General features: G+C 42.3%; 2 protein-coding genes across 9 annotated transcripts in view; one reads left to right on the plus strand and one right to left on the minus strand.

Annotated features, from left to right (window-relative positions):
- POC5 (POC5 centriolar protein) overlaps positions 1-9,226 on the plus strand; it is a 38,647-nt gene extending 29,421 nt beyond the window's left edge. For 5 of the 6 annotated variants that reach the window (XM_080972712.1, XM_080972713.1, XM_080972716.1 and 2 more), the window contains 2 exons: positions 257-391; positions 2,363-2,714. In XM_080972712.1, the coding sequence (XP_080828838.1) occupies positions 257-391; positions 2,363-2,485 (258 nt within the window). In that variant the 3' untranslated portion in view covers positions 2,486-2,714. Of the gene's footprint in view, positions 1-256; positions 392-2,362; positions 2,715-9,196 lie in introns of those variants that run through there. The other variant, XM_080972714.1, reaches the window with a different exon arrangement.
- The window catches only part of ANKDD1B (ankyrin repeat and death domain containing 1B), a 38,623-nt gene continuing 18,427 nt past the window's right edge, over positions 1,400-21,595 (minus strand). For all 3 annotated transcript variants that reach the window (XM_080972782.1, XM_080972784.1, XM_080972783.1), the window contains 5 exons: positions 20,253-20,351; positions 10,522-10,617; positions 6,578-6,776; positions 4,394-4,525; positions 1,400-2,546 (listed from right to left, as the gene is read on the minus strand). In XM_080972782.1, the coding sequence (XP_080828908.1) occupies positions 2,488-2,546; positions 4,394-4,525; positions 6,578-6,776; positions 10,522-10,617; positions 20,253-20,351 (585 nt within the window). In that variant the 3' untranslated portion in view covers positions 1,400-2,487. The remainder of the gene's footprint in view (positions 2,547-4,393; positions 4,526-6,577; positions 6,777-10,521; positions 10,618-20,252; positions 20,352-21,595) is intronic.

Raw genomic sequence — 21,595 nt, forward strand, 5'->3', positions numbered from 1 at the left:
CTTCTTCATTCTTAAAGCTTTTAAGTTGCTAGGTAGGACATTTGACTTTCCAATTTACAGAGAACAAATAGAAAAGTTACTAGTTGAGCAGTTGCTTCACTTTTTATTTGATGACCTATGGGAAACATTTTTTTTAAATGGAAGTATTTTTTAGAAGTCTCTTTGAGTATCTGGTTTACCTTGCCAATGTTATGGACTTGTTTGAGATCATGAGATGGGACAGGAAAAATAACTGCTTCTTTCTTGTATGTTTCAGCAAACCATACCTCAAGCTACTGCTGCTAAATATCCTCGAACTTTGCACCAATTTTCTAACGCTATCAGTGCGAGGCCTTCAGGACACAGTGCGAAATCTCACTCCCAGACCCACAGCAACATCCAGTCAATAAAGGTGGTTGACTAGGTTTACAGGTTAAAATGCTTGTATTTTACCTTGAACACATGGAGGCAAATATTCTAAGTTACAGTTTAAAATGCTCCCTGATGTTTATACCCCAAGGATGCATCATGTTTTTCCTTTCACTAATAATAATAAATATGTAAAAATGTTTTGAGGCTTAAATATAAAGCGCCTGAGTTAGTGCAATGTAGTTCTTTGTAACTGCAAATAAGGTCTACTTGAAATTCTTATTTTCTTAACTATTTTATTAATGATTATTTAATGTTTTTAATAAAAAGGATAAACTGAACTCTGTATATTTTAAGAAGCACGAGTATTTCTACTACTTAAACATCAATAGTGCCTTACATATATCTTTTATTATTCTGAAGCCCTAAACTGTTGATGTACCAATCAGACTTGAAATTCAGGGTGGTGGGGATGTTCCTCCATAATTTTTGCTGACACCAAATGAGAAAACAGGGCAAAATACAATATGAAATAGGTTTCTTTGCCATGAGTAGTAGTACATTTATATACATAATTTGAGTGAAAATGAATGCTTTTATAGAGAAGTAACGTCCCAGTCCTTTGTTTTCATGATAGCAACGTTTTGGTTCCCCCCAATTGTAAAAAGTGGCATCTGCAGTGCCACTTTTAAAGGTCTCATAATGCACTCTTTCATGATGAATTTGAGTTTTATCAGTTCCACTGGGCCGAGGCCGTTTAGGGCTTTAAAGGTCAGCACCAACACTGTGAATTGTGCTCGGAAATGTACTGGGAGCCAGTGAAGATCTCTCAGGACCGGTGTTATATGGTTCCGGCGGCCACTCCCAGTCACCAGTCTAGCTGCCACATTCTGGATTAGTTGCAGTTTCCGAGTCCCACATAGTCTAGCGCATTGCAGTAGTCCAAGCGGGACATAACTAGAGCATGCACCACTCTGGCGATGCATTCTTCCCTGTATGTGTACTCGGTTTCACACTTTTATGATAAAGACACAAAATGGAACAGCTCCAGTTGTTCAACACCAGCTTCCATCAGTCCTGACTCTTGGCCATGGCAGATGGGAACTAGATTTAATAATAGTAATAATAATTTATGCCACCCTTGTGACTGTAACCTAGTTTGAACATCGTTATTTAGACACCACCCTTGCATATAAAATAGCTATATGGTATTCAAAAATTTTTACAGGTTCAATAAAATAGAAAATACCTTGAAAGCAATACAAAATATTAATAAAAGGATGGTCTCATCTTGAAAGAAAAATGGTTGGACAGCTAAATAGGCCTGTTGCCATAAAAACATTTTCAAGAAACACCTGAAAATTAGTGGCTGAGAGTATTTCACAAATTGGACTGGCGACACTAAATGCCTGACTTCTAGGAGGACAAGAAATTGCTCTCCTCCAGGTGATCTCTGGTCAGGCTGGGATATTCTTGGCCCAGGATCCAAAGAGGCTTTTGTGGACATCTAAGGCACTTCATGCAGAGGTCCTGCCAATTTCCCTTCCCAATGCTGACTGCCACTTCAAGGAGCAGCATTTTGAAAAACCACAGGAGGTTGCATTGAGATATGGATGGTTGCAAAAGCTTGAGTATGTACAGCTCTTTCGGCCCTAATACACAATTTGTATAATTTTGTACCATCACTCCATTCTGGAAAAAAAAATTGGTTTCCAGGTGTCTACTTGCAAAAATAAGAGGGAGGAAACTTTAAACTTTAGGAGGAAAAAATTATGCTGAAAAACACTTTATACTTAAGGAACATCAGTTGTGTACTGTATGGTAACCTCATGTTAGAACCTTCAGATTATGAAGTTTTGATAAAATTCATTGCATTAAGTTTCAAGATTCTGTTAAGTATCTAACGCAAAGTTTTAAATCACATGTCCACTATAGAATTGTTTGCCGTAAGAAAAATACATGGCATTCTCTTGCCAAAAAACCAAAAACCTTCTGTCGTACAATTATGTTTCAGTGCACTGAAATAGAAGTTTGGGGAACAAAGTGGCTGCTTTTGAAGAAGCATCTTTTATTGAAAAATAAAAATGGCACCTGTAAATTCCAGAATGTATGTAGTTTCCAGCTCTTTGGTGGATAAGTTCATGAAATTGCACATTTCTTGGATTCTGTGCCAGCATTATTTTCTGCTCTGATCTTCTCTGTAAGAGGAAATACTTGTGAGACTTCAGAAAACATGGCATGCCTATAATATGTCAGATGTGAACAATTCATGTTCATTTCTGCACAATGCACAATATTCAGTAGCCACCCAACCATCTGCTGTTAAAGTGAAACCAGAGGCAATTAAAGAACTTCTGAAATAGAAACAGGCACCCCCAAAACAAAGTTGTTTGGCTTGCTTTCTTTTATTCAAAATGCTTTCAGTATTATTTGTATACTGGCTTCCTGCCATCTTGTTTCCTTTACTTATATGTACTGATGATGTAGCTATAGCCACACCATGGGTATTTGCCTTTTTAAGAAATTGGTGCTGCATGGGAACTTTTCATCTTTTTTTCGCAGCCCAGGCTCCAGTATATCCCATCATTTCGTTCTTAAATTTTTTTGCTCACAACTAAAAGCTCTTTCCCTCCACCACTGAAGCATTCAGGGCTCATCCACACTGCTGCTTGTCTTCTGCCTAGAAAGCAAGGGTCCAAGTGGTTTTCTGTTTGCCCCTCTGCTTTCCCCAGGAAAAGCCACTCTTAATAGTGCTCAATCAGAGCAAATGTCAGTCCATGAAAAACCCGATTGATGTTTGCTCTGATTCAGCAGTTAATAATGGGTTTTCCTGGGGGAAAGCAGTCGGACAAGCAGAAGTCTGGATGAGCCAATATTTTTGTTTTGTTTTCTCCTCAAGTAACAAATTGAGTACAGCTTGTTCCTGTCTTCCTCCAGCAAGCAGCTCATTATCCATGAGGAGGACATGGCATCGCACCCTTAGGGATAAGGTGAACTTGCTCAAAGTAAAATTTGGGCTTTTCATCAGCTGGAAAGGCCCTTTGCCTCATCTGAAGTCTGGTGCCTCACTTGTTTAACCACATCAAGGAATTGCTACTGTGTTAGCAACCACAATGTATTTTTTGTGTGTTTTAATGGCTTGATGATTGATTGCAAATGGCAGGCATTTCCTTCATCTGGGGTGGAGATGCTCAAGAATGGGGGGAGGTGTTTGAGAAAGATGCTGTTGAGCAGAGGGAGGGAGTTGCATGTATTGGAAGTGTTTGCATTTGCGATGCGTGTGGTGTGGCTTTTCTGGTACCATGGAATGCTCCCTGTTATTAGAAGACAACCACATCATTGTTGTGGGGGATCAATATGGTATGATCTCCACAAGCAGGACCAGCAAGCATGAGGTTGTAGTGGGAAGAAAGCCGCTGTGACTGTACTTGTATTCTAAATTATGACACAGCAGACATTTTTTTAACTGGCACAGCTGATGACTCCTGAACTATGACTAAATAAATCAATATGTGTTGGTATAGCAGGGGTGGGCCAGATCAACTAAACCAACTGAAGTCACTTTCCAAATTCCCAGCAAAATTGATCCCTTGCAATGTACCTGTTTTTCCTCTTGTGCACTGCCATAGCTAGCAAGTTGGAAGGAGTATCTGCACAGAAGGAAGCAAAGGTGCCTTTGTGGTATATCTTACTCCCACACCAATTGGAGGTACCTTACGCAAACCAGCAGTGTGTTGGGGAAGAAAACTTTCTTCTCTTTAGAGATTAATACAGAATCAGAGAGGCATTTATGTTGTCAGCTCAAGCATTTCACTTTGCCAGGTGGAATGACTGCCCCTCTTCTCCCCCTACACACAGTTTTCGGGGTTCTTGTGACATACCCTTAGCCATTTTTGGGGTGTGTGTGGAGGAGGAGATGGGGGAAATCATGGTGTATGCAGAAGAACTTGCACAAGGTTTCTGCTGACAGGACTTGTTCGGTAAATCCCACCCAATGTCTCTGCTCTTCAAAGACCAAATAGAATATCTTCATTTGATTGCTCACCAGCTAGATCTCTGAATCCTCCTTTTACCAGATCTTCATACAAATATTTAACTGGATTCTGGCCAGCCATTAGGACGCCATGCAACCAGATAAGAAGCATTCTGTGTCCATGTTCCTTGTAGCTCTTTTTTCCTAGGCAACAACATACGTAATGTTAACTATAGTTTTAGAAAGAAAAATGTTTTCACATGGGATGTTATCTCCCACTGGTGTAGGGATGCTTGCTTGAATGAGCTTGATACTCCAAGCCCCTCTGTTCACAGGGAAAGAAGAGGCTCTGTTGGGAGCAGGGGTTGTATAAAGGGTCTCTGTTTCAAACTTGCAATTCTTAGAGGGAATTATCATTAGTCTCTTGTCAGCCAAAGATTCTCCAAGCACTGGAAAAGATGTATATAAATGTACTATGCCATAGGGAAGAAAGGGATTGATATTCCATACAACAAATTAGGGAAAAATACACTCCCGTAACCATGATAGCATGCTGCCAAACAATGAAGCAAGCAATACTCCCACACACCCCTAACCAGCAGATAAAAATAAAAACTCAACACCAACACCCCAAAGCCCAGAAAATTCACACTGAATATGGAACCACCAATTTGCTGTGTGGGAGGACTGAGAGTTAAGGTGGACATTACATGGGAGATGTGAGAACAGAAAACCCTTACTCTTCTTTTTAACTGAAAAGTAGCCATGGAGACTAAAAGGAAGGTGCTGCCTAACTCTTTTATCCACCATTTGTCCACTTAAATTTGCTCTCCCCAAACTGCTTCACTGTCTGTATGGGGATCCTGTATCTTCTCCCATGTGGGAGAGAGAGCAGCTTCAACTTGTGTGATGGGGTGCCATCCCCCACCCCCAAAATGGAATGAAAATGATTAGGTATTCCCTCCACCTTATTGTTCTTCTCTTTTTTTATTTTAAAAAAAGACCAGCACATGTGAGATGCAAACACAAATCTCATGTAACATCCAGTTTGGCTCTGAGAACGGAACCTTTTTGGATACTTGCTTCCACAACTTGAAAGCAACTGTCTTGCCACAAATAAGAGCATCTTCTGCCCTACCCGTTTCCACTTGGGATTTTTGTAAGCTACCAACATGCTGTTTTATTCCCTATCTCTTCCCAAGTTTATTAGACTAGGTGCTAAATGACTTGCAGGGAAGGCGCTAACCTTTCCTTGTTAGTTACAATTTAGACAATTACTCAGCGGTGAGAGGGAAATGCAGTTTAAGTGTGTGTTTGTCTTTTCATTTCCCCAGCTTGATTGCAGGGGTTGCAGGGTTCACATACTAGGAGGAGGAATGCTCCCTTTGCTACTCACAGTTGAAATGGTTAAATAATAACTTTCCCCAATCATGGAAATTGAACAGAGATCCTACTACATGTTAAGTGGAGAATCATCACGTAATTGCATTAGGAACATGGCTTCACAATTGTCTACCCTTTGGCCAGATTGATGGGTGTCAATCTGCATAAGGTGACCTTGGGCATGCTAGAGAAAACATCAAAGGGCTCCACATTATGGCTGTGTGGAAGAGCAGAGCTTGTAATCCAAGAGTTCACTTGGTCCCAGTTGGCTGAACCAACAAGGGATCCTTATCTGTTTTTAACACACCATTTACTTATAAATGTAAATATTGAAACAGTAACATACTACACAATGTGCTGGTGATTGAGCATGAACCAGTGCTCAGTGGGTGGGGCCAAAATCAAATTCTCTCACACACACCCCTTTCAAACATTGACAGGTATGAGAATATGTATGTTGACTTATGAGACGACTTTTAATTCAATGTCTAAAGACAAAGTCTTGCTTTAAACAAATGCACCTACAAAATTTGAAAAAGGGGCATTTATAGAATCCATTTTAAGACCTAGTCTATGCCAGGAGAACATATATAGCACAACAACGACAAAAGTACATTCTGTATTTTATTATGTACAGAAGAACCATTTTCTATGCTCACTTTGGAAACAACTATCCAAAGTTGGCAAGAAAGGTAGCAGCTATTGATTGTATCCTGCATTTAAAAACCAACAACCATACAGCTACATTTAATTTTAAATGCTTAGAGCCAGAGAAATACTAATTTCTCCATAATTCAAAACCTGTAGCTCAGGCTTATATGGACTTTCTTATGTCTGGAATGAGGACACTACCATTTCATGTAGTATATTTACCTGTCCACTGTTCTTCAATAGCTTTGACTTGCTCATCTGTAAACTTCCAAAATTGTGCCAGTTTTGTCCACTCACGCATTTTTAACTGGTTGTAAGCAAGATTCCAAAGGGAGGAGCGAATCTGTTTGGTCTGCACACTGTGATCTTGTTTAAAAGACAGGATATCGTTTTGCAGATCATCACTACTTTGAAGATGCTCCTGGAAAGAAAGTTAAAGATGAAGCCATGTGGTTCTTCCAATAATAGGGCTCCCCTCCCCCAATTATTAAAAATATCCCTGGGCTTTGAATCTTAGCCCTGATATTGATTGCAACAAGAAGCATGACATACTACACCCCCAAAGGGAAAGAACTGGAGGAGGACGCAACAACAGATTGTAAAAACAAACCAACCAATAACCAGGGTTTGCTGATACAGGGAAACAGGATACTAGGCTCCTGTTTCCAGCATTTCTCATAGCAAACACTTCTACCTCTGCTCTGCCTGTACAGAATTACCGACATGAATAGCCCCCAACTTACTTTATACTGCTATCCCCCTAAGGCATTTGTTTCCAGGAAGCAAACAAGTGAGACATTTATAAATGCTACAGCTTTGACAGTGATAGCAGAGGTGAAGCAATAGAAGAACATCAGAGAGTCACTCTCACATATAGCAACTAGGGAGGCAATCCAAACCCCTCTCATCTATTTATATTCTCGAGGAATGGGCAGAAATCAAAACACATTGCTAGAGGCAAGATACTGCCAAACATACACTACACATAAAATATATGGTGTAGACTCTTCAAGACTGTGTGAGGCCTCATGCCCAATAGCACACCTACATTTATGCATTCATGAGCATGGCCAAAAGTTTCCATGCGCCAGATCTTGCAGACCTAGATTAGATCATAGCCTAGATGAGTTCACAGGTGCTGGACCATTTTGCATGGTTCATTAGATACTAAATTAATAAACAATTTCAGTATACACTTCTAGAATATTAATGTCGTTAGAGATTCACGTGGATAGCCTTGACATTTTAAATCAGGGCTGGGAAACCCTTTTCAGCATGAGAATCGCATTCCCTTTCAGGCAACATTCTGGGTTTTTCATCTTGTACAGAAGGGCTGCACAAAAAGTTGAGAGGTTTCTATATTCACACATCTCTGCATCTTGGCAAGTGAGAGACCCTTGTTTTGATTAAAGACAAAACGCATTTCTGCTCCACCTCTGCACAGCACTGAATGGCTGGCCCTTGTTTCAATCTTGAAGCCACTTCAAGATAAAAAATTATTACTTTTTCTAGGAACAAGCATTTCATCAGACATATATACAATGGTTTTTGTTGTTGGGTTTTTAACCAGCCCAATGCAGGCAGAGTGCTTGAAGCATTAGAGGAGGGGCAAAGAGGAAGACACAATCTGTGTTCACGTTGGAGGCCGTGCTTTGAGGTGTGAAGGTGGGGGAAGCAGAATTCACCCCCACAGTAGAAAAACCTGCTGGTATACCTAATGCAGCCCCAGTCAATTTCCAGGTCTAGTTTTCAATAGCTCCCTCAAAGGCATACAGATGCAGCGGAAGGTCGGCAGTTCGAATCCCCGTGACAGGGTGAGCTCCCGTTGTTCGGTCCCTGCTCCTGCCAACCTAGCAGTTCGAAAGCACGTCAAAGTGCAAGTAGATAAATAGGTACCGCTCCGGCGGGAAGGTAAATGGCATTTCCTTGCGCTGCTCTGGTTTGCCAGAAGCGGCTTCATCATGCTGGCCACATGGCCCGGAAGCTGTACGCCGGCTCCCTTGGCCAATAAAGCGAGATGAGTGCAGCAACCCCAGAGTCGGTCACAACTGGACCTAATGGTCAGGGGTCCCTTTACCTTTTAAAGGACTGGACTAAGCTTGAGATACTAAAAAAAGCAAAAGCAGTAATAGTTCATTTTCCCCTCCTGTCCTTCTGTACAAGGGTATCTCACTGCACCTTCACATCATAAAGGACAGAATTTGAACATGACACAGAATCCTGGCAAAAAAAGAGACCTCATCAGACCCATCTGTATATTGGGCTGAGATGGAGCACACAGAATCCCAGCTTGCCTATGTTGAATGCATGTTACAACAGATGCCATTATGGATTTACTCAGAAAACCAGACATTGCTTTGCTTCCCTTGACCAGCAGCTGTTTGCTGTGAAATCTTCTCCTGCCCTCCTTTGCCCATTTCTGTTGCAAACATCTGCAGACAAATATCCATCTGATTATCACCAGACTCCAAAGCCATTCTCTCTGGTAAAGAATACAGCCGCCTCCTCCTCCTCCCAGCTGAACCTTGTTTCCCCATATGGAAGAGAACTGCGAAGACCTGCACTTAAATAAGCATGTAATTAACCTTGCGACACATTATGAAAGCCAGCTAACTCCAAACTAATCTAAGCTGAATCTGTACTTTGTGTTCCCTTCCTGCCCTTTCCTCCATTCTCTGTTTTATTTAACGGAACAAAAAACAAGAGCTTCAAGTACACCAACTCCATCATGGAAAGCTCTATGTTTCTGCAGTAAAAGTGTGCATTCTACTGGCATTCCTTTTCCCTCAATCAATATGTTTGCTTATTTCCCATATTTCTTTTTCTCATGTCCTTCCACAGAGCTTGGCAGCTTGATTTTATCCTCAACAACCCCTGCGTGGTACGGGACAGTGCCTTGCTGAAGGACATGAGTTTCATGGCTGAATGAGTTGCCAACGTCTACATTTTAGCCACTGCAGCACATTAGTTCTGTAAAAAGGAGCACGCCAATAATACCCTGATTTTTAGGATCTGTATCCCAGTTGGAGCGTTACTTCGTATTTTATCACTATCTTCTACTTCTGTTTCATAAGCTGCACAAGGAGGACTTGAATGTGACCATTCATGCACAGTATTTCCAAGGCCCTCTGGCATCATGGAAGTTGTAGTTTCAAAGAGGCATGTGATCTGTCCTGTGGGATCTCTGACCTTGATATAGGCCAAACTGTTTTCATTGGGCCCACGTGGTTCCACGGGGGCAATGGGAGGGTTGAACATAATCCATATTATGTGGCTAGCCTCAGACACGAAATAAACAAATGGAGCCCAATCACCTGCGCAAAAAAACCCCCACAATTTCATTGTGTGGCCAGCCAACACACCATGTTCACTTTAAAAGGTAAATCCCCGTCATGGGGATTCGAACCGCCAACCTTCTGATCACAAGCGCTAGGCTCTGTGGTTTAGACCACAGCGCCACCTGCGTCCCATATGTTCACTGTAGTCACTACCAAGAATGCCACTGCAAATATTCTAAACGTGCTGTGACAATGCCAAAACATAAGTGTGTACTTCCCTTACTGAACCATTCAGACAATCAGACTGTAACATAATACAATTTGGGCAATAAAAGGTGCATGAGTATGCAAATAATTGCCCCATTGGGGAAAACCTCCCCCCACCTTTAAACCCAGCCACAGCAGAAAGTAGACTGACGGAAAATAAAGAAGTCTCCAAAGCTGCAATCTTAAACATATTTACAAGGGAATAATCTCCAGCAAATATGGCGGTACTAACTTTTAAGTAAATATGCATCAGATTGTGCTGTATGGAAAGGATCTTTGGGTAGGCAGAACATACTGATTTTTCCCGCCATTTCCCATACAGTGCGTTAAGAATGGGAAGCACCAAGTTCATCAGGATGCCAAGAAACTTCAGGAAGACAGCTCAGCATCTAACTCAACATGCTGTTGGATAACAGTGAAGACATAAACAAAAGATGCAATGGAAATAAGAAAAAGAAATGCCCACTTTCTCTCTAGCATTTTCTAGCCCCTTTACAAGGAAGCCCACCTTAGAGTTTGGGAATCCAAAGCCATTAGATTAACATCTTTTGGAAAAATGGTTTCACTTATTGGATAAATATGTGTTAGCAAAAGGATAAATAAACCAGAGTTTTTTCTTACCTGTTTCCAGGTGTAATACCTTTCTGCTTTTATAATCATATCTACAATCAAGGCATGATTGCTCCTGGAAGCTACAGCTAGTGCAGTTTTTCCTTGCTGAAAAGGCAAACAGTGTGAATCAATTAAAGCTTGAGAAAACAGAGGCCAAGCTAAAAGAGGTTAGCAGCTTCATCTTCTGGGGATTTCCAAGATGGCGAACGGCACTTAGTCAGCGTGAGTGTGAGCTCCCTGATTTATCTTTTAACATTGTTTTAATGAGTATAGAAACCTTTTAACTTTTAACTTTAGTTTTTAGTTTTTAGTCTTAGTTTTAAATTAGTAAGTAGGAGGACGCCTTTTTCTATCGGGGAGACAACCATTAACCTTGAAACTGGGGCGGTTGCATGAAGAGAGAAATGACTAAGCAACTATACAGCCCTGCTTGTGGGAGAGGAACTGGGAAACGTACCAGAGATTCTAGAGATATAGACGACACAGAGGAACTGAGATGCCTGCCTCTTGCTAAACAAACAAAAATTAGTGAATCTGAAAGTACAAAGGATATTTTTAATATCCCGGTTTCAAACTCTTTCACACTGCTAGCAGAGATGAATGACGAGGAATCCAGTGTGAAAGAACCTTTTGATAACCTGCCTACTAAACCTTCAAGCAATAATAATACTGGCATCCACTCGAATGTTTGCACTAGAGCCCGTGAAAGCTGCATTGACGAGATACTATTTGAACACTCGACTACTTTAGACCTGGTTGCTAGAACAGTGGACTATATCTTTAAACACATAAAAGACATCCGAGGATCCTTGGAGAAGATTATCTCGCTTGTATCCCTAACAGGTAAAGACAGTTCCCCTGATGTTCCACCTGAGATGAAGCCCTTACAAATGCCCAGAGCACCCGTTTTACCTCATACCTCCTGTATAATTCCTCAAGCTGCTGGCAATCAGAAAAGTGAGCAAGGTGAGCAAAATAAGAAGGAACAACACTCTGCACCTCCTCACAAACTGCTGCTGCAAGCTACCAAAATCTGCCTAACGGTTTGCCCCTTTAGAGGCAAGGTGATAAACTGGCATTATAAGAGTGATATAAGGAGACACCTAGTGGAGCTTCTGAGGGTAACCCCTAGCTCTATTGACCTGAAGCATATTGATCATATTAGCAGCAGACCTCAGAGGCAGAGAGTGCTGCTCTCCTTTAAAACCAAAAAGCTCCCTGCACTTATTATGTCCTCAAGAAGCCTTCTAATGAACTATGGAATCCTTGCTACAAGAGTCTTTACCAATACCAAGATCTGCCCCCTCTTACCAAACTGCTTGTTCAAAAAGAAAGCAGACAAGTCTGAGGGTCCGCCAATTGCCACGACCCCAACTCCCCTGGCCGCAGATCTAATCAGCTGGATTGACGTCCCCCTGCCTCCACTGACAAAGGCCATACATCTGGAGAACTCTACGGAGCGTGAGTTACTTCTATCCTTCTCCCAGTTGCCAAAACTGGAGCGAACAGAGATAACGGACAGATTGGACGAGTTGCTACTCTGTCTCCGTAACTCAGAAGATCATGCTCATGTAAATAAGATGAATTCCTCACCAATTGTAGATCAGGCTACACAAGCCCAAGTGGTACCTGCTTTAACGACCTTTGATCTGCAACCTGGCTGTGCACAGCCTCGGGATGTCAAGTCCGGGCAGGATACAGTGGAAGATTCGACAACCCTCTGGTCAAATTCGGAAGCTGTGGCAAGACTGGATGCTCTTTTGGAGGCAAACCGAAAAGGATGCCTTCCACCTGCCTTACACTGCATGTTCCCTACAGCATCTGCAGATCCAAAAGGCCCACCCCCCTCAATCTTAGAGCATACTTTAAATGTAGAGTCTATGGACCTGTCGTTAAGTGATACTCCTGTGCACCAGAATCCATCCCTGCAGCTACCAATAATTAAGCCTCAATCCATGGCTGCTGCTGCGGTAAGTGGTGCTCGGAAATTGCCTGGTAAGCAAGCTACAATTACTTACTTCTTCCAGCCTATTGTCCCCCCTCGCCGCATGCATTCCCAGGTGGATTCTGCCGTGCTGGTTCCGCAAGGCCCAGCATGACTCGAAGGGGTGACCAGGAGATTACTTACTTTCTTATCCTGGAATGTAGCTGGCATTAAACCTAAGCTGATGGATCCATCCTTTGTCGCCTACATAAAAGGCAGTCATATTCTTTTGCTGCAAGAGACCTGGGCTTGTGAGGGCTTCTCTCTATCAGGGTATAAGGGCTTCTACCTGAATGCACATCAGAATTTACTATCTCCTGGCAGACCACAAGGTGGGTTGGCTACCCTAGTTTCTTTGGCCTTAAACCTGCAGGTGGAACAAATCGACATCCAGTCGTCATCCATGCTGGGTGTTAAGCTACAAACAGCGGAGGAAGTGTTCGTGGTGATTAATGTTTATTTGCACCCAATCTATAAGAAAAACCTGGTGGACCAAAGATGGAGGGAAATTCAACAGACTCTTGAAACTCTCCTAGAGAAATATCCTGAAGCCACCTTCCTAGTTGCAGGAGATTTCAATGGCCGATTGTCTCACTCTGATAAATCATTATTTGCTAAATATAATAAATATCCCTCACTACCCATTTTAACCTCAGACCTTTTACCCAGGAATTTTAAAGACAGTGTTGCTACATATGCAGGTTTTAAATGTAGACAAACTTTGATGGCTCTTAATTTTCACCTTTTAAACGGAGCTCTCAGTTCTGATTACCCTGCCGAATTTACTTTCTGGTCAGGCTCCCGAGCCTCTACCATAGACTTTATTTGGACATCAGTAGACCTAATTCCCAAAATTTCCAACTTTAGGGTGGTAACGAGGCTGGAAAGTGACCATTTTCCATTAGAACTTTCTCTGACCCTGGATGGAGAATTGGCTACCTATTCCTGCGTGCCTATTACAAATAACCAGCTTCAGATGAGGCCCACTGCCTTAAAATGGACCGACAATATGGCTCAACGGATAAATGAACTCCTTTGGTCTGACCAACTGCAAGAGACAAGGGACTCCCTTATCCAGGCAGTTGAGCCACTGCCAATATATGACAATTTAGTAGAACTGCTAAAACCTTCGTTGGCTAAGACCCCGGTAATGAATAGTAACCATTTCTCTCATAAAAAGTGGTTTGATGAGGAATGTAGGCACTTCAAGAACAACCTATATAATGAATTCTTGGCATATAGGGCATCAAATGACTCCGCACCTAGCAGTCACCTTATGAACCTCAAGAGAAGGTATAAAGCACTATTAAAGGAAAAGAAGCGTGCGGCAGAAAGAAATGATTGGAAGAACCTTCTAAAAGCTGCAGAAAATAGAAATCCCTCCTCCTTTTGGCACCAAATTTCCAGATACCTGGGTAGACCGTTGTCAAGGATAGAACCCCAAATTTCAGCTGACACCTGGGAAAGCTTCTTCTCCGTTTTATATGCAGCTCACGCAGCTAGCGGAGGAAGGTTAGATTTGGCCCCCTTGCCAGAGTGGGATCCTGTTACCTGCTCTGAAGTGGAAACACTTATAGGCCAATTTGAGGCGGGCAAGGCACCCGGAGACGATCTTATTTCCATAGATGTTATTAAAGCCAATAAGGATTGGTGGTGTCCACCCCTAGCAGCTCTTTTTACTTATATAAACAAAACAGCACAATTTCCTCCAAGCTGGAACTCTGCACTGATTGTGTTAATTCACAAGAAAGGGCCGCGCACAGACCCGGCCAATTTTAGACCAATTAGCCTGCTAAATGTTATCGGGAAGATCTATTCAAGATTTCTACTTAACAAATTAACGACCTGGATGGAAAGCAACAATATCATCGCAGAGGAACAGGCGGGTTTCCGCCCCGGAAGATCAACAACAGACCAAATCTTAATCCTAAATCACTTGGCCACCAAGTACGCTGGTAATGGCCTAAAAGCCCTCCACGTCGCCTTTATAGACTTTAAGCAGGCCTTTGATCTAATTCCCAGGAACCAGCTATGGACAAAATTGGCAGCGACATCTATCGACCACCGCCTTCTCTTGCTGATTATTAATTTGCATACAAATACCCTCTTGAGGATTAGGATAGATAGTAAGGGGCTAGTCTCCAATCCGGTTGCCACCACTAGGGGGGTAAGACAGGGCTGTTTGCTTGCCCCTGCTCTGTTTAACTTCTATATTAATTCGCTAGTGGTGCATATGGCAAATGCTGATTTCCATCCACCAAAACTGGCAGGACGAGCCTTGAATGTCCTACTGTATGCGGACGATGCCGCCCTATTAGCTACCTCCCCCATCGGATTAAGGAGGATGCTTCGAGCTCTTCATGAATATGAGACCCAACACGAGCTCCAATTAAATTATGCCAAGACCAAAATAATGGTCTTTGCTGCTCGACCGAAACCTAATTTATGGTCAATTAATGGTATTCCTTTAGAGCAGGTCAGTTGCTTCAAGTACCTGGGTCAGGTTGTAAGATCAAATAGGTCCTTCCTGGCGCACAGAGAATACATAGCCTCGAACGCATCCAAAGCAGCCCTGATGATTAGAACCCTGTACTCCAAGAAACAGGCACAAACTGTCAATGTTGCCTTACGTCTCTTTAAAATGAAAGTCCTCCCTCTTCTGCTGGTGGGCATTGCCTTGGGCTCACGTAGGGATTTTGAAAAATTGGAATCTATCCAAACCCAATTCCTCAGGGCCATACTCAGGATCCCCCCCTCTGTGGCAGGTGCGATCATGAGACTGGAAACCGGTTGTCAAGCCTTTAGGTATGTGGCCCTGAAAGCGAAGTTATGGCTATGGCTCAAGCTCTGTTTCAGACCGGTGGGTTTGGCCCCCTTGATTCTGAGGGATAACTTTAAATCTCCATGGGAAGGGGAGATAGTGGAGGAAGTGCAGAAGTGTGGGTTGTCCTCCCTTTATATAGAGTCCATGACGTATAGCCACGCAAAGGCGGTGATCGCGCAAAGATTAAGGGATATTGCCAGACAGGAGGACATAGCCCGTGTGAAACCTGGGTTGTTTCTGGGGGAGCAGTTGTATCGGGCTGCTCCAGCTCGCTACCTGGCGGATATCCACTACGTGGAATACCACAGACTATTTACTGCGGCTAGGCTGAATGTTCTTGACTCGGCGGTCCTGAAGGGAAGATATGGAGGAGTCCCATATGACCAGAGATTATGCCACTGTGCATTGGGTGAGGTAGAATCCACAGAGCACATTTTATTGAGCTGTCCCTTCTACAACGATTTAAGACAGTATCTTATAACTCCATACTTACCCCAGCTCAGTTCCCGACAAAGAGGAAAGCAGACAGCATATCTGCTAAATAAGTCTTCTGGGAAAACAACCTTGTCAGTGGCTAAATTTCTTTTCCTGGCACTCAAGTGTCGGAAACGTATAATTGAATGCTTTGACGTGGGTTATCTGTGAGAGATCTAGTACTGTGGCCCTACCTTACTTATGTACCTTATGTAACTTATGATGTTATAGTTTATAATTATTGTGTAATGTTTTAATTCTGACTATCGGTCGAATAAAGAAATTGATGATGGCTTCATCTTTTTCATTTTTTAAAAAACTGAATTTCGAAATATTAACAAACACAAAAAGGGGAAAAGCTTACAAAAACTAAAACAAGTAGTAGTCATTAGGATCTAAGAGCTCATCCAAAAAATATCTCTCTTCAATATCGGGAACTAATGGTGTACTAATACCAGACAAATTATAATACACTTTTCCATTAACGGTGCACTGTTTCATATAATCCAAACATTAACTTGTTTACTATCAATGTTACAGGATATGGATAGTGGAAAATCAAAGCAACAAGAACAAACTGTTAGCAGGTTCTATAATTATGTATGACTACTATCCCAGAGCATGAAACACAGTATCCAGTTGTAAGGAAGAGCACAATATAATGGGTATTTCAAATTCATAAAAATTAAAATTATTTCAAGTATTTGTAGGCTGCCTTGTGGGGTCCAGCTCTCATACAGCAGTTTCCACTATAGAAATTAATCACAATAAGAAAAAAAACACATCAAGAATTGTTCACACAGTGACCATGTGCAAACCCACAAGCAGGACATGAGTACAATAGCACAGTCCTGCTTGTGATCCCCAGCAACTGGCATTCAGGAGCATGGTGGCTTATCTTCCATTAAGTTCTCCAATTCCCTTTGGAAGATTTATATTATAATCCAAACACACTCATTTTAAGCTTAGGTTTGGCCGCCTGTCACGATACCGTTGCCAAACGTGGACTAAGTGTTCCAGAGGTGATGGTGGTGGGAATCTTCACTGATGTTCGGATGCCGGGCACCATTTTGAATCAAGATGGCTGACTGAAATATAATTTTGGCATGGCTTCACCTATTTTTTGGCACAACAGGTACAAACTATGGTGGTTTTGTTCCCTCTGAAGATATCGTTGCTGCATTTGGTGGGTCTTTGCCAAATCCGGCACGACAGTTCCAACCTGCATCAATCTGGATGCCTCTTGAGAAACCAAACTCAGGATGAGGGCTCCCAAGGTGGAGGCAGCAGACTTTGTTTACATTTGGATGCCAGGTGCCATTTTGAATCAAGCTGGTGGACCAAATTAACCCTAATTAAATGCTATCACCTCCCTTCCATCAAAAAGCAATATAATTCAGGGTCAAGTGCTCCCCGGCTTAGGTTTGAGCCCTGGGATGTGGGGGGGGGGTCTATAGGCATGTGCATCTGCACAGCTCCCAAACTCACAATGCTTTTTAAAAGCACATTTTTGGGGGTCCTTTGACTTCCCAGGGAGCACCAGCACTCTCTGCTAACATTATTCCAAGCCATGGTTTAGCATAATGTGTGAGTACGGCCATATTCTCCTGTCTTAGATCAGGCTCTAAACCAATATAATAATTATTGCATAGCTTGAATTTGTTCTTTGTTTAGCTTTTGGTAATATTTTAAAAATAATAGATGATTACGTTAAACATAGACATGGGGATTCAATATCATGGTAAGGTGATTGTTCTGTCAGAGCAAGCATTTCAGCTAGCCAGACAGGATGATCTCCCCCTCCTCTCCCCTCCCTCTGTGTTCCAGGGGTTCTCCCCTTCCCCAGCCAATTGTGGGGGGTGGGGGCAGAGGGGTGAGGAGAGTAGGGAAGCCCCATTACACAAGTGGAAGTCCTTGTGCAGGGCCCTTGCTGATAGGACTTATTTGCTCAGGGGTAGGCAACCTAAGGCCCGCAGGCCGGATCCGGCCCAATCGCCTTCTAAATCCAGCCAGCGGACAGTCCAGGAATCAGCATGTTTTTACATGAGTAGAATGTGTGCTTTTATTTAAAATGCATCTCTGGGTTATTTGTGGGGCATAGGAATATTTCTTCCCCCAAAATATAGTCCGGCCCACCACATGGTCTGAGGGACAGTGGACCGCCCCATGGCTGAAAAAGGTTGCTGACCCCTGCATTAGCTGAATCCTGCCCCAAATCACGTGACTTTGCTTAACAGCTCTGATAACACAAGTTCGTAAAAACGTGAAATTCTTCACTTAACAACGGCTGCTTTCACAGTGCTGCACATCCATCTCTCCTCAGCCAGCCACTGGCTGTTCTGTAATCCAAGTACATCCCAGCTACTGACAGTTCAAGGTCACACATAATTCTGTGACTTTACCGGGTTATCTCAGTAATCCTTTTATGTGAGTGGATTTACACTGAAAACAGCTGTCCACAACATAAATCTTCCAGTTTCCATGTGCTAAAGAGCTAAAGCCGTGTGAGAGGGAAATTCATTCCATTGCGTTAGGTATAATCTACCCTAGACTTACGACAGCGGTGCCGGTGGCACAAATGGGGGCAGAGAGAAGGCAGGTGTATGCCTTACCAAGGGACAGAAGCATGCTTCAAGTGCAGCAACGTAAGAATGAAGACGAGCCTGTTGGATCAGGCCAATGCTCCATCTACTCCAGCATCCTGTTCTCACATTGCCCAGCCAAACACCTCTAGGAAGCCTGCAAGCTGGATGGCAGCATAGCTGCACTTTGCCCACTGGCAATTCCTAGCAAATGGTATTCAGAGACATGCTGCAACAGAAGCCTTTGCCCCACAGAATGAGGGTCACACTAATAACCAGAACAAACGTATGCATATTTGCTTGGAAGCAAATCCCATTACGATCAGTGGGACTCACTCTTTAAAAGTGTGCGTGAATGACATTTCACCATTTCATATCTAGGATTGGTCCCTAGTTTTACATTAAAGGTAAAGGGACCCCTGACCATTAGGTCCAGTCGTGGCTGACTCTGGGGTTGCGGCACTCATCTCGCTTTATTGGCCGAGGGAACCGGCGTACAGCTTCTGGGTCATGTGGCCAGTATGACTAAGCCACTTCTGGCGAACCAGAGCAGTGCACGGAAACGCCGTTTACCTTTCCACCGGAGCGGTACCTATTTATCTACTTGCACTTTGACATGCTTTCGAACTGCTAGGTTGGCAGGAGCAGGGACCGAGCAATGGGAGCTCACCCCATCGCAGGGATTCGAACCGCCAACCTTCTGATCGGCAAGTCCTAGGCTCTGTGGTTTAACCCACAGCGCAACCTGCGTCCCTGTTTTACATTAGGTCATTCCAATCTCTTATTTTTGAAAAATCATCATCATCAACATCATCATCATCATATATTTATTTCTATCCCACCTTTTTCTCTGACAGGGACTCATTCCTTTGGTATCTAGATAATGTTCAGCTTGCTGGATCCATGTCACAGAAAGCACAATGCACGAAAGCATTAATTGTGGGCCAAAAGAGTTATTGCCGAGTCTTGGTTGGGCTACTCCAGCTTTTTCTTAAGGCACTGCATAATAAATTCAAGTAACATTCTCTTCTCAGACACTCCACCAAATTACTCCTATTGGGCCTGCCTTTTAGGTCAGTAACTTAAATGTGAATGGATAGGTTTAACTTCCACAATAGAACTTGACTAATGTAGCTTTGATATCCTGGGCCTTGGCCCCCATAGAAGCATTTAAATTGGCTCAGTCATCTGTGCATAGAATGAATTACGTGGCTTCATCCATGCAGACATTGATCTGGGTTATTTTATTTTATAGCATTTATAATATTTCAAAAATCTCTAGGTGTTATGTATGATTCAGGGATCATGGATTATTTTGCTCCCAGGAAGCCACAATCTGTAGCTAAGACTTGTTCTTAGCTTACTGATCATGATTTGTTTGTCTCCTTGACATAATGCAAAGCCAGGGACCATGGTTTTTTCCTCCCCATGTGATTCTGAGGAGAAAACCCATTAACTATAGATTACCATGACATGTGAACTGGGCCATTGTGACTTACATTGCTTTGTATTTTTTTATATTTGGGGAACGCATGTCCCAATAGAAAGGAAAAGTTTAGATGCATCAAGGCACAATCGGATGAGAGGCTTCAAAATGGCTGCTAAATGGAACCCAATGAATCAGAATGGGAAAGTGTTTCTCTGAAAAGGAGTATTTTATACCTCGCTCAGCCTTTCAAAAAGAAAGAACAGTAAGTACTGTATGTTTGATCTCACAGATTGCTTACTATTGCCATGCACTTGCAGGTTTTAAGAGAGAAGTTAAATCAAGAGTTATATATATCAGTGGGTGATATTTGAAAAGAGCAGCCTGTTCTACAGAACAGGACATGTGGAGTAATTGCATTTTCACAGAAACACAAACCACAGAAAGTACCTTGTCCACAATTTTCAAGTCACAACCTGCCTTTAGCAGCATTTCAATTACTTCCACATTTCCAAGGTCTGCTGCCAGGTGTAAAGGTGTTTGATGTCTCTTGCAGAAATAAGACAAAGCAGAAGAATGTTATCAAGGAACGTCCTCCACTAACAAAAACATGGCAAAAAAGTCAGTTGGTTGTACAAAGCTAAGTTCAACTCAGAGCAGACCCATTTAAATGAATGGACCCATATTAGTAATGTCCGTTGCCTTCAATGGGTTATATTCAACATAGTGCTAAAGAGAACGTTGCTACATCAATGGAATGTCCTCCCTGCTCTCCTCCCCCATGATTCCCTAAACCTGTTCTAGGTAGACTTGGGGATGGCACAGGACACACAGGGTGGGAAAGCCTATTTCACTAGCACTATTCTTCATGCGAGTGCTAAGAATGGAAGGACCTGTCAATTCCAGTTGTCTCACTTTCTCACTTTTCCCATTTTAAATTTAGTTCTCCACATCCTGCAGCAATTTGTGATTTTTTTTTAAATGAAACCTTATGAAAATTCATCAACATTTCTGTGTGAATTTCTCCCAACATACACAATTTTGACCAATGTATACATTTTTGCAAGCAATTTGTTCCAATAGAACAGATTTTTGTATGTTGATTTTCACTGATATCTTCGTTTTTATGCACACTTTCCCCTCATATTTTTTTTGCATTCTTGTAAATGTAGTTTGTTTGGAGAACCGCGCTGCAACATTCAGCTAAGTGCAAATTTCAAAGGATGGCTCTGTTTTGGTTCCCATGTTGTTTCAGAAAGTGCAAATCTGATATATTTGGCTTTAAATGTGTATTGAACTCCTCACAGCAAAGAGGCCTTGCCTGAATGTTAGATTTATATGGTATAAATTGGGTTCCCCCAAAATTACTCCATTATTCATTTTATAATGCAATCCTATGAATGGTCTACTCAAAAGTTCTAATCTCTTTGGGTTCTTGCAAGAACATCTCTTCCCCACACCAATGATCCAGCGGATATTTTGATATATTTTCTATCTGGGGTCTAGGAATATGTCTAAAATAAGTTCTTGATCTCAATTTAAAATGATAAAAGTGATGTTGACCCTTTGTTTTAAATACAAATTGTGCATCAAAGCACAGGGTTTCAAAAGAAAGAGGGGATTTCCAGAAACAGCAAATAATTTGGGGAGGGGCACCTAGCTTTCCCCTGGCAAATGTAATTATACTTAATTGATGCACAAAGAGAAGATGGTGCACCTTCTTCATAAGAAACTTATGAGGAAGGTAGGCAATAAATCCTGCCATCTTCACAATAAAACAGGCTGGAGAAATT

The sequence above is a fragment of the Podarcis pityusensis genome, assembly GCF_964106645.2.
Source record: "Podarcis pityusensis genome assembly, chromosome: 11".
In the NCBI taxonomy this organism is placed as follows: Eukaryota; Metazoa; Chordata; class Lepidosauria; order Squamata; family Lacertidae; genus Podarcis; species Podarcis pityusensis.